Consider the following 14,081-nt stretch of genomic DNA (forward strand, 5'->3'; position numbering starts at 1 on the left):
TCAGGAGCAGTGATATGATATTGCACTGGTGCACTTTATATGCACAAATACATATAAATAATTAGGTGAAAGTGTTTCATCATTGCACAAAATTAATTTATTATTTAATAATACATATATTTTTTTTTTTACTTCCTCTCTGTGTGATTAGACACACTTATATATTTTTCTTTGGAGTCCTTTTTTGGAAAAGAATGGAATTCATGTGCGAACCATGATTTTGATGTGATTTGGAACTTATACACTAGATAGCGCTTCTGTTTCACAACATTTGAAATATATATATGTGTATTAGGAGTGTGCACCGGCCACTTTTCGTGTTTTGGTTTTGGATCTGGATCTTTCTTCGTGTTTTGGATCTGGATTGGTTTTGCCCAACCCACCCTTCCGTGTTTTGGGTTCTGGGTTTTGTGTTTTGGATCTGTATTTTTTTGTAAAAAAGACATAAAAACAGCTAAAATCAAAGAATTTGTGGGTTTTTATGCTCCTATGCTATTATTAACCTCAATAACCTTAATTTCCACTCATTTCCAGTCTATTCTGAACACCTCACACCTCACAATAGTGTTTTTATGTCCAAAAGGCTGCACCGAGGTAGCTGGATGACTATGCTAAGCGATACGAGTGGGCGGCACAAACACGTGGCTCATCTAGGAGTGGCACTGCAGTGGCAGACAGGATGGCAGTTTGAATAACTAGGCCCCAAACTGTACATAATGCAAATGCAAAGTAAAAAAAGAGGTGGAAGATGGAATTGTCCTTGGGCCCTCCCACCCACCCTTATGTTGTATAAACAAGACATGCACACTTTAACAAACCAATCATTTCAGTGCCAGGGTCTGCCACACGACTGTGGCTGAAATGATTGGTTCGTTTGGGCCCCCACAAAACAAGCTGGCAATTAATCTGTCCCTGCACAAACTGGCTCTACAGAGGCAAGATGTTGTCCTCATCCTCCTCATCCACCGATTCCTCACCCTCTTCAGTGTTGTGTACATCCTCATCCTCACAGAATATTAACTCGTCCCCGCTGGAATCCACCACCACAGGTCTCTCTGTACGTTCTGGAGGCTGGTCTCCCTGGAAGAGCTGATAATTCATTTTTATGAACATCATCTTCTCCACATTTTGTGGAAGCAACCTGCTACGCCTTTCGCTGACAAGGTTCCCGGCTGCACTAAACACTCTTTCGGAGTACACACTGGAGGGGGGGCAACTCAGGTAAAATAGAGCCAGTTTGTACAGGGGCCTCCAAATTGCCTCTTTTTCCTGCCAGTACAGGTACGGACTGTCTGACATGCCTACTTGGATGCTGTCACCGATGTAATCCTCCACCATTCTGTCAATGGTGACAGTATCATATGCAGTGACAGTAGACATGTCAGAAATTGTTGCCAGGTCCTCCAGTCTGGACCAGATGTCCAAACTTGGTCCTGCCTGCCCTGCATCACCGCCAGCGGGTTGCTTAGGATACCTAAGTTTTTTCCTGGCAGCCCCAGTTGCGGGAGAAAATGAAGAAGGAGCTGTTGACGTGTCACGTTCTGCTTCAGCTGACAGTGTTTTCACCAGCAGGTCTTTGCACCTCTGCAGGCTTGTGTTGGCCAGAAAGAGAGACACCACATAGGCTTTAAACCTAGGATCGAGCACGGTGGCCAAAATGTAGTGGTCTGATTTCAACAGATTGACCACCCTGGAATCCTGGCAAAGCGAATGAAAGGCTTCATCCACAAGTCCCACATGCCGAGCGGAATCGCTCCGTCTTAGCTCCTCCTTCACTTTCTCCAGCTGCTTCTGCAAAAGCCTGATGAGGCGAATGACCTGACTCAAGCTGGCAGTGTCTGAACTGACTTCACGTGTGGCAAGTTCGAAGGGCTGGAGAACCTTGCACAGCATGGAAATCATTCTCCACTGCGCTTGAGTCAGGTGCATACCCCCTCCTTTGCCTATGTCATAGGTGGATGCATAGGCTTGAATGGCCTTTTGCTGCTCCTCCATCCTCTGAAGCATATAGAGGGTTGAGTTCCACCGCGTCACAACCTCTTGCTTCAGGTGATGGCGGGGCAGGTTCAAGAGTGTTTGCTGGTGCTCCAGTCTTCGGCACGCAGTCGCTGAATGGCGAAAGTGGCCAGAAATTTTACGGGCCACCCAAAGCGTCTCCTGCACGCCCCTGTCGCTTTTCAGAAAATTCTGCACCACCAAGTTTATTGTGTGAGCAAAACATGGGATGTGCTGGAATTTGCCCAGATGTAATGACCGCACAATATTGGTGGTGTTGTCAGATATCACAAATCCCCAGGAGAGTCTAAGTGGGGTAAGCCACTGGGCGATGATTTCTCTCAGTTTCTCTAAGAGGTTGTCGGCGGTGTGCCTCTTACTGAAACCAGTGATACACAGCATAGCCTGCCTTGGAACGAACTGGCGTTTCTGAGATGCTGCTACTGGTGACGCTGCTGCTGTCGCTGCGTAAGGTGATACATCTACCCAGTGGGCTGTCACAGTCATATAGTCCTTAGTCTGCCCTGTTCCACTTGTCCACATGTCCGTGGTTAAGTGGACATTGGGTACAACCACATTTTTCAGGACACTGAGGACACTTTCTGACGTTTCTGTACAGTCTCGGTATCGCCTGCCTAGTGAAGTGGAATCTAGACGGGATTTGGAAACTGGGACACACTACCTCCATCAATTGTCTAAATCCCACTGCACTAATGGCGGATACCGGACGCACGTCTAACACCAATATAGCAGTCAAGGCCTCAGTTATACGTTTTGCTTCAGGATGACTGCTGTCGTACTTCATCCTCCTCGCTAAGGACTGTTGGAGGGTCAATTGTTTAGTAAAAGTAGTGGTGTTCCTACTTCCTCTCTGGGATGATCAACGACTCCCAGCAGCAGCAACAGCAGCAGTGGCAGCAGGAGGCGTAGCAATGCAGGATCCTCCGGAGGAATCCCGGATAGGAGAGTCAGTCATGCCAGTGACATGGCCTGCAGGACTACTTCCGATCCTGACTAAGGAGGAAATTGATGAGGAGCGAGTTGACGGTGTGGTTTGCAGGCGCTTGGATACAACAGGACAACGGGATTTAGGTGTCCCTGGACTGCTTACGGTTTTAGCCAAAGTTTCTGAACTTGACAGTAACTTTTTATGAACGCGCTGCAGGTGCCATATAAGGGATGATGTTCCTAGATGGTTAACGTCCCTACCCTTACTTATTTCACCTTTACATATGGTACATATGGCAAGACAGTTGTTGTCCGGATTTGGATAGAAATATTGCCAGACCAAAGAGATGGAATGTTTGGTCTTCTGCCCAGGCATGACCGTGATGGGCTTTTTCATCCCACGGACAAAAACTGTCTCCCCCGGAGCCTGATTTAAATATACCACATCACCATCAGAATCCTCCTCGCCAACTTCCTCCTCAGCGCCAGCTACACCAGTATCCTCATCCTGTTGTACTTCAACAGTGACAACTTCAATTTGTATATCAGCAAGTGGACTGTGGGTGCTCCTTTCAGCACTTGCAGGGGGCGTGCAAATGGTGGAAAGAGCCAGCTCTTCCCGTCCAGTGCTGGGAGGGTCAGGCATCGCAACCACCACCACACTTGGACTCTCTTTGGGGATTTGTGAGTTCTTCGCTGTGCTTTTGCCAGCTTAACTCATTTGATTTTTTTAGTGGGAGGAGGGCTTCCATTGTCATGTGAAGCTGAACCACTAGTCATGAACATAGGGAAAGACCTTAGCCATTCCTTGCCACTCCGTGTCGTAAATGGCATATTGGCAAGTTTACGTTTCTCCTCAGATGATTTAAATGTTTTTTTCAAGGTCATTTTCCTGAACTTTGTCATTTGGGATTGTATGTGCCCTCTACTATGACATTGGGCATCGGCCTTGGCAGACGACGTTGATGGCATGTTATTGTCTATGTCATGACTAGTGGCAGCAGCTTCAGCACTAGGAGGAAGTGGTTTTTGATCTTTCCCTATTTTATTTTTATCGGAGAAAGTTTGGTCCTCCATTTATGTTATATTTATATATACGTGCGGCTAAGGCGCACACAAACACAGAAAATAATTTTTTATTTTTGTTGGAGACTAGTGCACTTTGTGGGTTCCACCACCCTTTAAGAAATGAGCCAGCCGGCCCTTTACTTATGGGACACAGGCGCACGCTTGGCGCTGCTCCTTTGTTGATGCACGTGCAGCCACAGTGCACACAATTCACAAACACAGAAAAAATGTTTTATTTTGTTTGGAGTGCCCTTTGGGGGTTACAGCACCCTTTAGCGGTCAATCCAGCTGGCCCTTTATTTATGGTACACAGGCGCACGCTTGGCACTACTTTGTTGATGCACATGCGGCTACTGCGCACACAATTCACAAACACAAAAAAATATATTATTTTATTTTGTTTGGCGTACCCTTTGGGGGTTACAGCACTCTTTAGCGGTCAATCCAGCCGGCCCTTTATTTATGGGACACAGGCCCATGCTTGGCACTACTTTGTTGATGCACATGCGGCTACTGCGCACACAATTCACAAACACACAAAAAAAATATTTTTTATTTTGTTTGGAGTGCCCTTTGGGGGTTACAACACCCTTTAACGGACAAGCCAGCCGGCCTTTTACTTATGGGACACAGGCGCACACTTGGCGCTGCTCCTTTGTTGATGCACGTGCAGCCACAGTGCACACAATTCACAAACACAGAAAAAAAAAAAATATTTTGTTTGGAGTGCCCTTTGGGGGTTACAGCACCCTTTAGCGGTCAATCCAGCCGGCCCTTTATTTATGGGACACAGGCGCACGCTTGGCACTACTTTGTTGATGCACGTGCGGCTACTGCGCACACAATTCACAAACACAAAAAAATATATTTTTTTATTTTGTTTATAGTGTCCTTTGGGGGTTACAGCACCCTTTAACGGACAAGCCAGCCGGCCTTTTACTTATGGGACACAGGCGCACGCTTGGCGCTGCTCCTTTGTTGATGCACGTGCAGCCACAGTGCACACAATTCACAAACACAGAAAAAATATTATTTTTTTTTGCACTTGGGGGGAGCACCCCTGATGGACAGAGCACCCCCTGGACAACACTACAGCACCCCTTTAGGACTGGGACACTGCACAGGACTTTGGAGTGGACACAGCCCCTATGGACAACTGACTGCACAACACAGTCCAGCCAGCCCCTATGGACATTGAAGTAGTGGACACAGCCCCTATGGACAACAGCAGCACAACACTACACTGCACTACACTACACTACACTACACAGCCCAGCCAGCCCTAACTCCCACCCTCCCTATTCACTGTCCACAGCTGAGTGAGAAAATGGTGCCGACGTGTGTACCTTATATAGGATCCAAAACCTGCGAGACCCGGAAGGCGGGATGATGACGTTTTGCCTCGATTTCAGATTCGAGTCAGGCAGGAAAAGTCGAGCCTGACTCGGATCGGCCTCGGATCGGGGGGGCTCGGGGGGGTTCGGATTTCAGAAATCTGAACCCGCTCACCCCTAATGTGTATATATTTAGAGAGAGAGAGATAATATATAATTAGACATACAAAAGTTGGGTGACGTTAAATTTGAAAACTCCAGCAACAGCAGCTTAAAAAAAAGAAGGTGTGGCTGTACACTGATTGCAATCGCATCATAAGCAATTAAAGGGTACATCAAAAGATGCGAGCAAACGCTAGATTAGCATTTTCTCTCTCGAAGCAGCTGCGAGCAATCGCGCTTTAGTGAACAGATCGGAATCAGGTCCTTAGTCCCAAGTAATAGAATGGGAGGACAGTAACATGAACGGGGAAGGGGAAGGAGGGGCAGCACAGTTATTATATGAATCACAAGTAACCAAGTGCTTAGCACCATGAATATGTATAGGAAAGACAGAAGTACAGTAACAGGTAGAAAAAGAGGGGGGGGGGCATCAGGGGAGGATAGTATTCTTTAAAACAGGGATATTTAGCCGATTATTCAAGTGCATGGAGCTTTTGACTTTACCCATGCCATTCCCATGACACTCCCACAAGGTACATGCGATCATATTGTCACCGTCCAGTTCCTGCCCCAAAATGCCATATTTCACAGATAGACAGATCAGGCCAAGTTCTGTCCAACTCAGAATAAGACAGAGATACGCTTCTGCGCATGTGCTGTATGCAAATATTTGTTGTTTGCAATTGTGCTAAGAAACCCGCCTGACTCAGAATCCAGTCCTATGTATGCACATAAATCTGTTTGTTCCATATGTGTGTCTTTTCCTGCTAGCGTCCGGGTGCAAAACACGTCCAACTCTATATGAGCCCCTCAAAGAGCAATTATTCTAAAAATTTAATATATTTATGCGCAGAATAAATGGTGACTCTTTGCACTTTTGTTTTTTATTTACTGTATCTCAATTTCCAATTTCCTGAGTATGTTTCAAAATGGCAGTTTTACATCAGATGGGTCCACATACATCTAGCCTCCTTGCGCGTTAAACAGCCCTTCTAGTTGCGCCATGCATGGCGTGTCTCGGTAGCGCCAAGCTGCTTTTTGTGCGTTTTTTTACCTTCAAATGCATATTTGCACAGCTATGTAACTAGATAGCACAAGCAGCTTCTGCTGTTTAAAATGATATGCAGCATGCCTATGTTCCGTGAGTGAGTGCGGGTGTATCTGCATGCGAAATGCTACTTTACAGTGTCAGTGGCTGTAACACTATCGTAGTGTTTAGCATGCAGATACAGCCGCAGATGCACACAGAATACAGGCATGCTGCATATCATTTTAATCAGGGGGCCTATTCATCATTACTTAATTTTTACAAAAGCAGGTGAAAATGCACATTTTCACTTGCAATTATAAGAGTTAAGTGTTTCGGGCCAGTGGCATAAGTTCATCCCAGACACCCGGAGGCAAGTTATAATCACAGCCGCTGACACTATAATGTAGCAATTTGCATGCTGACAGGCAAAAGATAGACGAAGGCAGCAGCTGATGGTCTGACATGGAGCTCTCCACCAGTGTATGGTTGCTTCTCAGGTGTCGGGAAGGGGTGCCATGTATTGGGTGGCCATGACGGTACACTCCGGGTACACAGTTACAGCCCTAAGTGGGATGAATATGTTGTGGACAATGGAGGAGGTGCCCCTTCAGAGCTGGAGCCCGGCGGCAGGTGCCTCCATTGTCTCCCATAGTTCTGCCCCTGGCTCGGGCCATTCATCAGGAAGGTAAAGCAGGAGATATCACAGATATCTCCTACTTACCTTCCTCTTTTGGAATGGCCCGCTGACCCCATACACTAGTATGGGGACAGAATACATCAAGCTCCGAAAATATTATTTTTTCAGAGCTTGATTGCGGTAGCATTCATCATCTTCAGATGGAGTTTGCTACCGCCACCCGCTCCTTCCCTATGTGAAGGAGTCCTGGGTCGCGAAAGGAGCAGTGAAGCCGCTCGCCGGTACAGCTGATTTTCAAATCAGCTGTCTCAGTGCCGGAGCAAAGATGAATTGCTCCGGCGTCAGCGGCGTGTCAATAATTAACATCTTGATTAGACCCCTAAATGTCATCTATTACCACTTTCAGTGTCAGAGACTGACTTTCTTATCATGAGAAAAATAATATATTTGTATCATACTTGCCTACTTTCCTGAAATGGTCGGGAGCCTCCCAAAAATCGGGTGTAGTTCCCGGCGCCCTGGGAGAGTGGGCAACTCTCTCGGCCAGCTCCACCTGCCCGCGCCCCCCCGCTGGCGACTGCTTTCACCTTGCATAGGTGGCCGGGGGGAAGTGTTGACGTGATACGCACTGAATCGCGTCATCGTGGCTTGGCCCCTGGCTGCACAGTGCAGGTAATCTCAGCATTGTGTCACACCCCTTTGCTGTGCCAAGCTGGCTGCCTCTGTCGGAAGAGGCAGCCAGGTTGTCGGCAAGCCTGATTTGTATGAGTTCTACTTTATGAATTACATTTGTTTGTATTTTTATGGAAACTCCTGCAAAGAAATAACCTCACCTGTATGTTTCCCGGAGATTCTCTATTAACATTATAAGTCACAGTAAAATCCCCATTCAGTAGTGTAGTTGAACAATTAGCACAGGATCGTTGCTGATCTATTGTGGGTTTAAAAGAAACATGGCCCTAAAACAAAAAAAGAAATAACTCCATCACCTACTTTTATTGTGAATGATATCAAAACCATCATTAAATTATTATTTAATTACTGCAGCAGGCGATTTCACCATTGGTCTCAGGCGCTGGAATAATTTGTATTTTTTCTGATTGATATCAAAACCATAATGAAATAATTTGGTCTCCATTTAAGCACTTGTCAGCACCCGCTAAAGGTGTTTTCTGACATTTAGTAAAGAGATTACTGCTGTTTGTGACTGTACCACTTACAGTACAATGGCGTAAGTGGTGCAGTCCCTATTGTTGATAATGGGGAGCCAGAAAGGTCTTTTCAGACATCAGGAAAGCCTTCCAAGCCTTGCAGAGTCCCTGCTGGGTTGAAACGTAAGGTGCATGCTCCGTGCTCCAGGTCTCATGTGCATTAGTCATTAGCCCATCGCTGACAGCGTTACACTACTGGCAACACAGCAAAGGACATAACGAGGAGGGCAACATCGCTGGACCTTGTTGGAGAGTTAAGTTATTTTAAATATCTGCGGCATATTCGTTAATGTCACTGTGATACTAAACAAAATATGAGGTCAGTAATAAGTATTAGAGTTAGATAAAACCATACAGTAGCATGTAAAGTGTATTAGACTTAGCTTGCCGTTTACTTTGTCATAGTAAGATTTTTTGCAAGGTTGTCACCGATTTCAATTATGGGTAGACAGCCTTATGCTCGCCAGTAGTTGGGACTCTACAAGCCATAGCATAGACAGCAGCTAGATAGTTAGATTGCCTAAGTCTGACCAAGGATATCACAATATCAGTATTGGGAGAATATGCACCTTGGCGAGGCTAGATTACTACAAATGAAAGTAAATAATTAACGACTAAGGGGCATATTTATTAATTAATCATGTTTTAGACCTAATAACTATAATTTATGTTTGCTGCTTATCACGGCTATAAGAAATGAAAGAACACCAGGATGTGACATTAAATACACGCAGAGACAGGGGCTCTGATAGGAGCCACGCCTGCGATGCGTAAAAGTAAAGTGATAGCTAATGAGATCACTTTACTTTCTTGTTCAGGTGCCAGTTGTGCTCCTGTGCATGTATGGTCAGCAGAGCATGCATGTGTGAATGGCCATACCTTATATCTCCCAGTAAATGTGGAGGTAAGTAGCCTTTAGGCTACAATGGCTAATGCATTGCGGAGCTTTGCATTCCAAAGCTTGGTAAATCTCATAAATAGCATAGAAAACTATCAGGGCTGCTATTGCTGCCGAAAAACCCCTAGGTTCATTCTGGGACTACTTTAAATTTGCAGATATCACCCAAAAAGATGTGTTTTCAGGGAACATCCTGCACATTTCCTTTAGAAAATAGGCCCCAAGACTAGATGTATCATAATTATTGTACACACATAACAAAAGCGACTTTGAAAAAAGTTCCCAACAGGTTAAAAAGAAATTATTTGCTCTGCTTCCTGTACATAAGATTTTACCTTTTCTCCAGAAAAGGATTTTTTGATAGCCGGCAGCAAGTCATTTGTTATAAAAGATGCTTGAGCATCTAGAAAGCTGATGCCTTGTGGCTCATGTAGATCTACTTCAATCTGAAATGTGAGATACAGAAAATTAAAATGTAATTTAATTATAAACATTATATTTACCATGATTGGTCTCCTTTTACTTCAATTAAAATAAAATCTTAATCTGTGTAGGTCTGCAGGTAACATATATCAGCTCAAAGTGTTCAGCTCTCTGCAATGCTTGGTCACCATGAAAGCCCATGTTCTACTTTCAGAAAAGCATAGCAGTGGCTTTTACTGAGCCCATGTAGTTATAATGTTGACATTTATAATGCCGACAGTTATGATGTTGACATTGTTAAAATGTTGATATTGAACAGGTTGGCATGTACAGAATGTTCACTATGTCAACATCTGAAATGTTGACATGTGAAATGTCGTCATTCTGCATGGACCGTCAACAGAGGGTTAGGCTACAGGAGGGGAGTTTAGGGTTAGACACTAGGGGAAGGGCTAGGGTTAGGATACAGGAGGAGAGTTTAAGGCTAGGCACTAGGGGAGGAGGTGAAGAGCTAGGATTAGCTATATACTTACCTTCAGAAATGCAGCTGTATCCTCTGGAAGTCCTCATCAGCTGACTGCCGGACTCTGAAGATAGCGCTGAAGCCGCCAGGCCCACCATGCCAGGTAAATCACCACTGGACCACTGGTGATGCTTTGTCAACATTCTGATCATGTCTAAATTCTGAACATGTCAACATGATAAATGTCGAAAAAATATACCACACCCCTACTGAGCATGCATTTGTCCATTACATGCACCAAACCTGCACATCTTCTGAAGAAGCCAACATGTTTTCTGGAAAGCCATTGCCAGGCTCTTCCTTAAACTGTGCTATGAGGCTCAGAGATGCAGGTTTCACCCCGGATCCCTTACCTGTATTATAGAATGTGGCTCTTTTTTGATTTGTGACTCAGAGTACTTCCACCCATTGGATATTGACATGACATGGATAACATGTAAATTTAATTTAAAATGGACATACTGTACCTGAAAGGTTTTGACAATTGTTTTTGGATGAACTTTGATGAACATTTCATATTTCCCACATTGACGTTTCAGCATTTCTTCATATACCAACTCAAAGGTAACTTTACTTTGTGATGCCACATTGACTGACACAGTAAACTTCTCTGTCTTTCTGCCAGAGGCCCTATGTAAAACAACCCAATATTATTTTCAGATTCTACTTATTATTTATCTAACACCTTCTAGAAGATAATAGCTAGAATCTGATTGGTTGCTGTGGGCAACAACTCCACTTCTAATACCCACACTTCAGTAAATATACCCCTATGGGCTAAATCCTATTATATGCAAGTTTGTAAAAGCGAGTTTATTTCATGAAACCCCCACACTTTGCACTAATGCGCGTTCCCGAGAAAAGTTAGGTCCACTTAGAAATTCCAATTTGCGTTACTCGCAGAGAGGTTGCACAAATTTTGTGCAAAATGAGACCTGGGAGAAGATCATGAAAAAGTGGGGAACCATCCTGAAACCCAAAAAAATGTCAGCTAAGATAGCAGGACCATATAGAAGGCTGTCAGTGGCCATAAGGAACTTGTGGCCACTTGTGGTCATTTTGCACCTTTTAATAATGGTTGAAAAATTATAGCAAGCAGGTATTTTTAATCAAATTAAACCCTCTCTATCATTTTAGTGTACAGGAAGATGCTTGTACAGTGATTTTTTTCAGTGTTTTCATTCAAGTTTGTAAAAAGTCTGAATAAATAGTGTTACCTCTTTCATCTGCAAGTTCAAAAACCATTCTCCCATCAATACAACACCTCCACATACCTGTCCCACATCATTTACACCTCCACATACCGGTCCTACATAATTTACACCTCCACATACCTGTCCCCCATCATTTACACCTCCACATACCTGCTCCACATCATTCACACCTCCACATACCTGCCCCACATCATTTACACCTCCACATACCTGTCCCACATCATTTACACCTCCACATACCTGTCCCACATCATTTACACCTCCACATACCTGTCTCAAATTATTTATACATACCTGTCCCACTGTATTTACACCTCCACATATTTTCCCACATCATAACACCTCCACATACATGTCCCACATAATTAACACCTCCACATACCAATCCCACATCCATCTCACTTCCACATACCTGTCCCACATACCAATCCCACATCATTTATACTTCCACATCATTACACCTCCACATACCTATCCCAGATCATTTACATCGCCACATTCCTGCCCCACATCAATACACCTCCACATACCTGTCCCACATAATTTACACCTCCACATGCCTGTCCCACATCATTTACACCTCCACATTGCTGCCCCACATCATTACACCTCCACATACATGTCCCACATCATTTACACCTCCACATACCTGTCCCACATACCCATCCCACATCATTTACACCTCCACATACCTGTCCCACATCATTACACCTCCACATACCTGTCCCACATCATTACACCTCCACATACCTGCCCCACGTAATTTAAACCTTCACATTCCTGACCCACATCATGACACCTCCACATACCTGTCCCACATCATTTACAAATACCTGTCCTACATCATTTACACCTCCACATACTGTACCCATCCTACATCATTTACACCTCAACATACCTGTCCCACATCATTTACACCTCAAAATACCTGTCCCGCATCATTTACACCTCCATATACCTGTCCCATATACCCATCCTACAACAGTTACACCTCCACATCTCTGTCCAACATAATTTCCCCCTAAACGTACCTGTCCGACATCATTTACACCTTTACATTCCTGTCCCACATAATTTACACCTCCACATACCTGTCCCACATCATTTACACCTCCACATACCTGTCTCAAATTATTTATACATACCTGTCCCACTGTATTTACACCTCCACATATTCTCCAACATCATAACACCTCCACATACATGTCCCACATAATTAACACCTCCACATACCAATCCCACATCATTCTCACTTCCACATACCTGTCCCACATACCAATCCCACATCATTTACACTTACACATCATTACATCTCCACATACCTATCCAGATCATTTACATCGCCACATTCCTGTCCCACATCAATACACCTCCACATACATGTCCCACATCATTTACACCTCCACATACCTGTCCCACATACCCATCCCACATCATTTACACCTCCACATACCTGTCCCACATCATTACACCTCCACATACCTGTCCCACATCATTACACCTCCACATACCTGCCCCACGTAATTTAAACCTTCACATTCCTGACACATATCATGACACCTCCACATATCTGTCCCACATCATTTACAAATACCTGCCCCACATCATTTACACCTCCACATACTGTACCCATCCTACATCATTTACACCTCAACATACCTGTCCCACATCATTTACACCTCAACATACCTCAACATACCTGTCCCACATCATTTACACCTCAACATACCTGTCCCGCATCATTTACACCTCCATATACCTGTCCCATATACCCTTCCCACATCATTTACACCTCCACATACCTGTCCAACATAATTTACACCTCTACGTACCTGTCCGACATCATTTACACCTCTACATTCCTGTCCCACATAATTTACACCTCAACATATTCTCCCACATCATTTAAACCTCCACATACCTGCCCCCCATAATTTACACCTCCACATACCTGTCCCACATAATTTACACCTCCACATACCTATCCCACATCATTACACCTCCACATACCTATCCCACATACTTTACACCTCCACATACTTATCCCACATCATTACACCTCCACATACCTATCCCACATAATTTACACCTCCACATTCCTGTCCTACATCATTACACCTCCACAAACACATGTCCCACATAATTTACACCTCCACAAACCGATCCCACATCATTTACACCTCCACATCATTACACCTCCACATACATGTCCTACATAATTTACACCTTCACATATAAAATCCCACATCATTTACACCTCCACAATCCTGTGGCACATCATTTACACCTCCACATACCACCTGTCCCACATAATTTACACCTCCACATACCTGTCCCACATCATTTACACCTCAACATACCTGTCCCCTATAATTTACACCTCTACATACCTGTCCCACATCACTTACACCTCCACATACCTGTCCCACATGATTTACACCTCTGCATAACTGCCCTACATCATTTACACCTTCACATACCTATCTCACATCATTTACATCTCCACGTACCCATTGCACATCATTTACACCTCCACATACCACCTGTCCCACATACCCATCCCACATCTTTTACACCTCCACATACCTGTACCACATGATTTATACCTCCACATTCCTGTCCCACATCATTACACCTC

General features: G+C 44.4%; 1 protein-coding gene across 1 annotated transcript in view; it reads right to left on the bottom strand.

Moving 5' to 3' along the window:
- The window catches only part of LOC148511927 (inter-alpha-trypsin inhibitor heavy chain H3-like), a 233,322-nt gene that overhangs the window by 148,827 nt on the left and 70,414 nt on the right, over positions 1-14,081 (bottom strand). The window contains exons 5-7 of the mRNA XM_088482493.1: positions 10,697-10,859; positions 9,619-9,729; positions 8,008-8,133 (exon numbers count right to left, since the gene is read on the bottom strand). Of these exons, the coding sequence (XP_088338619.1) occupies positions 8,008-8,133; positions 9,619-9,729; positions 10,697-10,859 (400 nt within the window). The remainder of the gene's footprint in view (positions 1-8,007; positions 8,134-9,618; positions 9,730-10,696; positions 10,860-14,081) is intronic.

This window comes from Taudactylus pleione, unplaced genomic scaffold (assembly GCF_031769625.1).
Source record: "Taudactylus pleione unplaced genomic scaffold, aTauple2 ptg000289l, whole genome shotgun sequence".
In the NCBI taxonomy this organism is placed as follows: domain Eukaryota; kingdom Metazoa; phylum Chordata; class Amphibia; order Anura; family Myobatrachidae; genus Taudactylus; species Taudactylus pleione.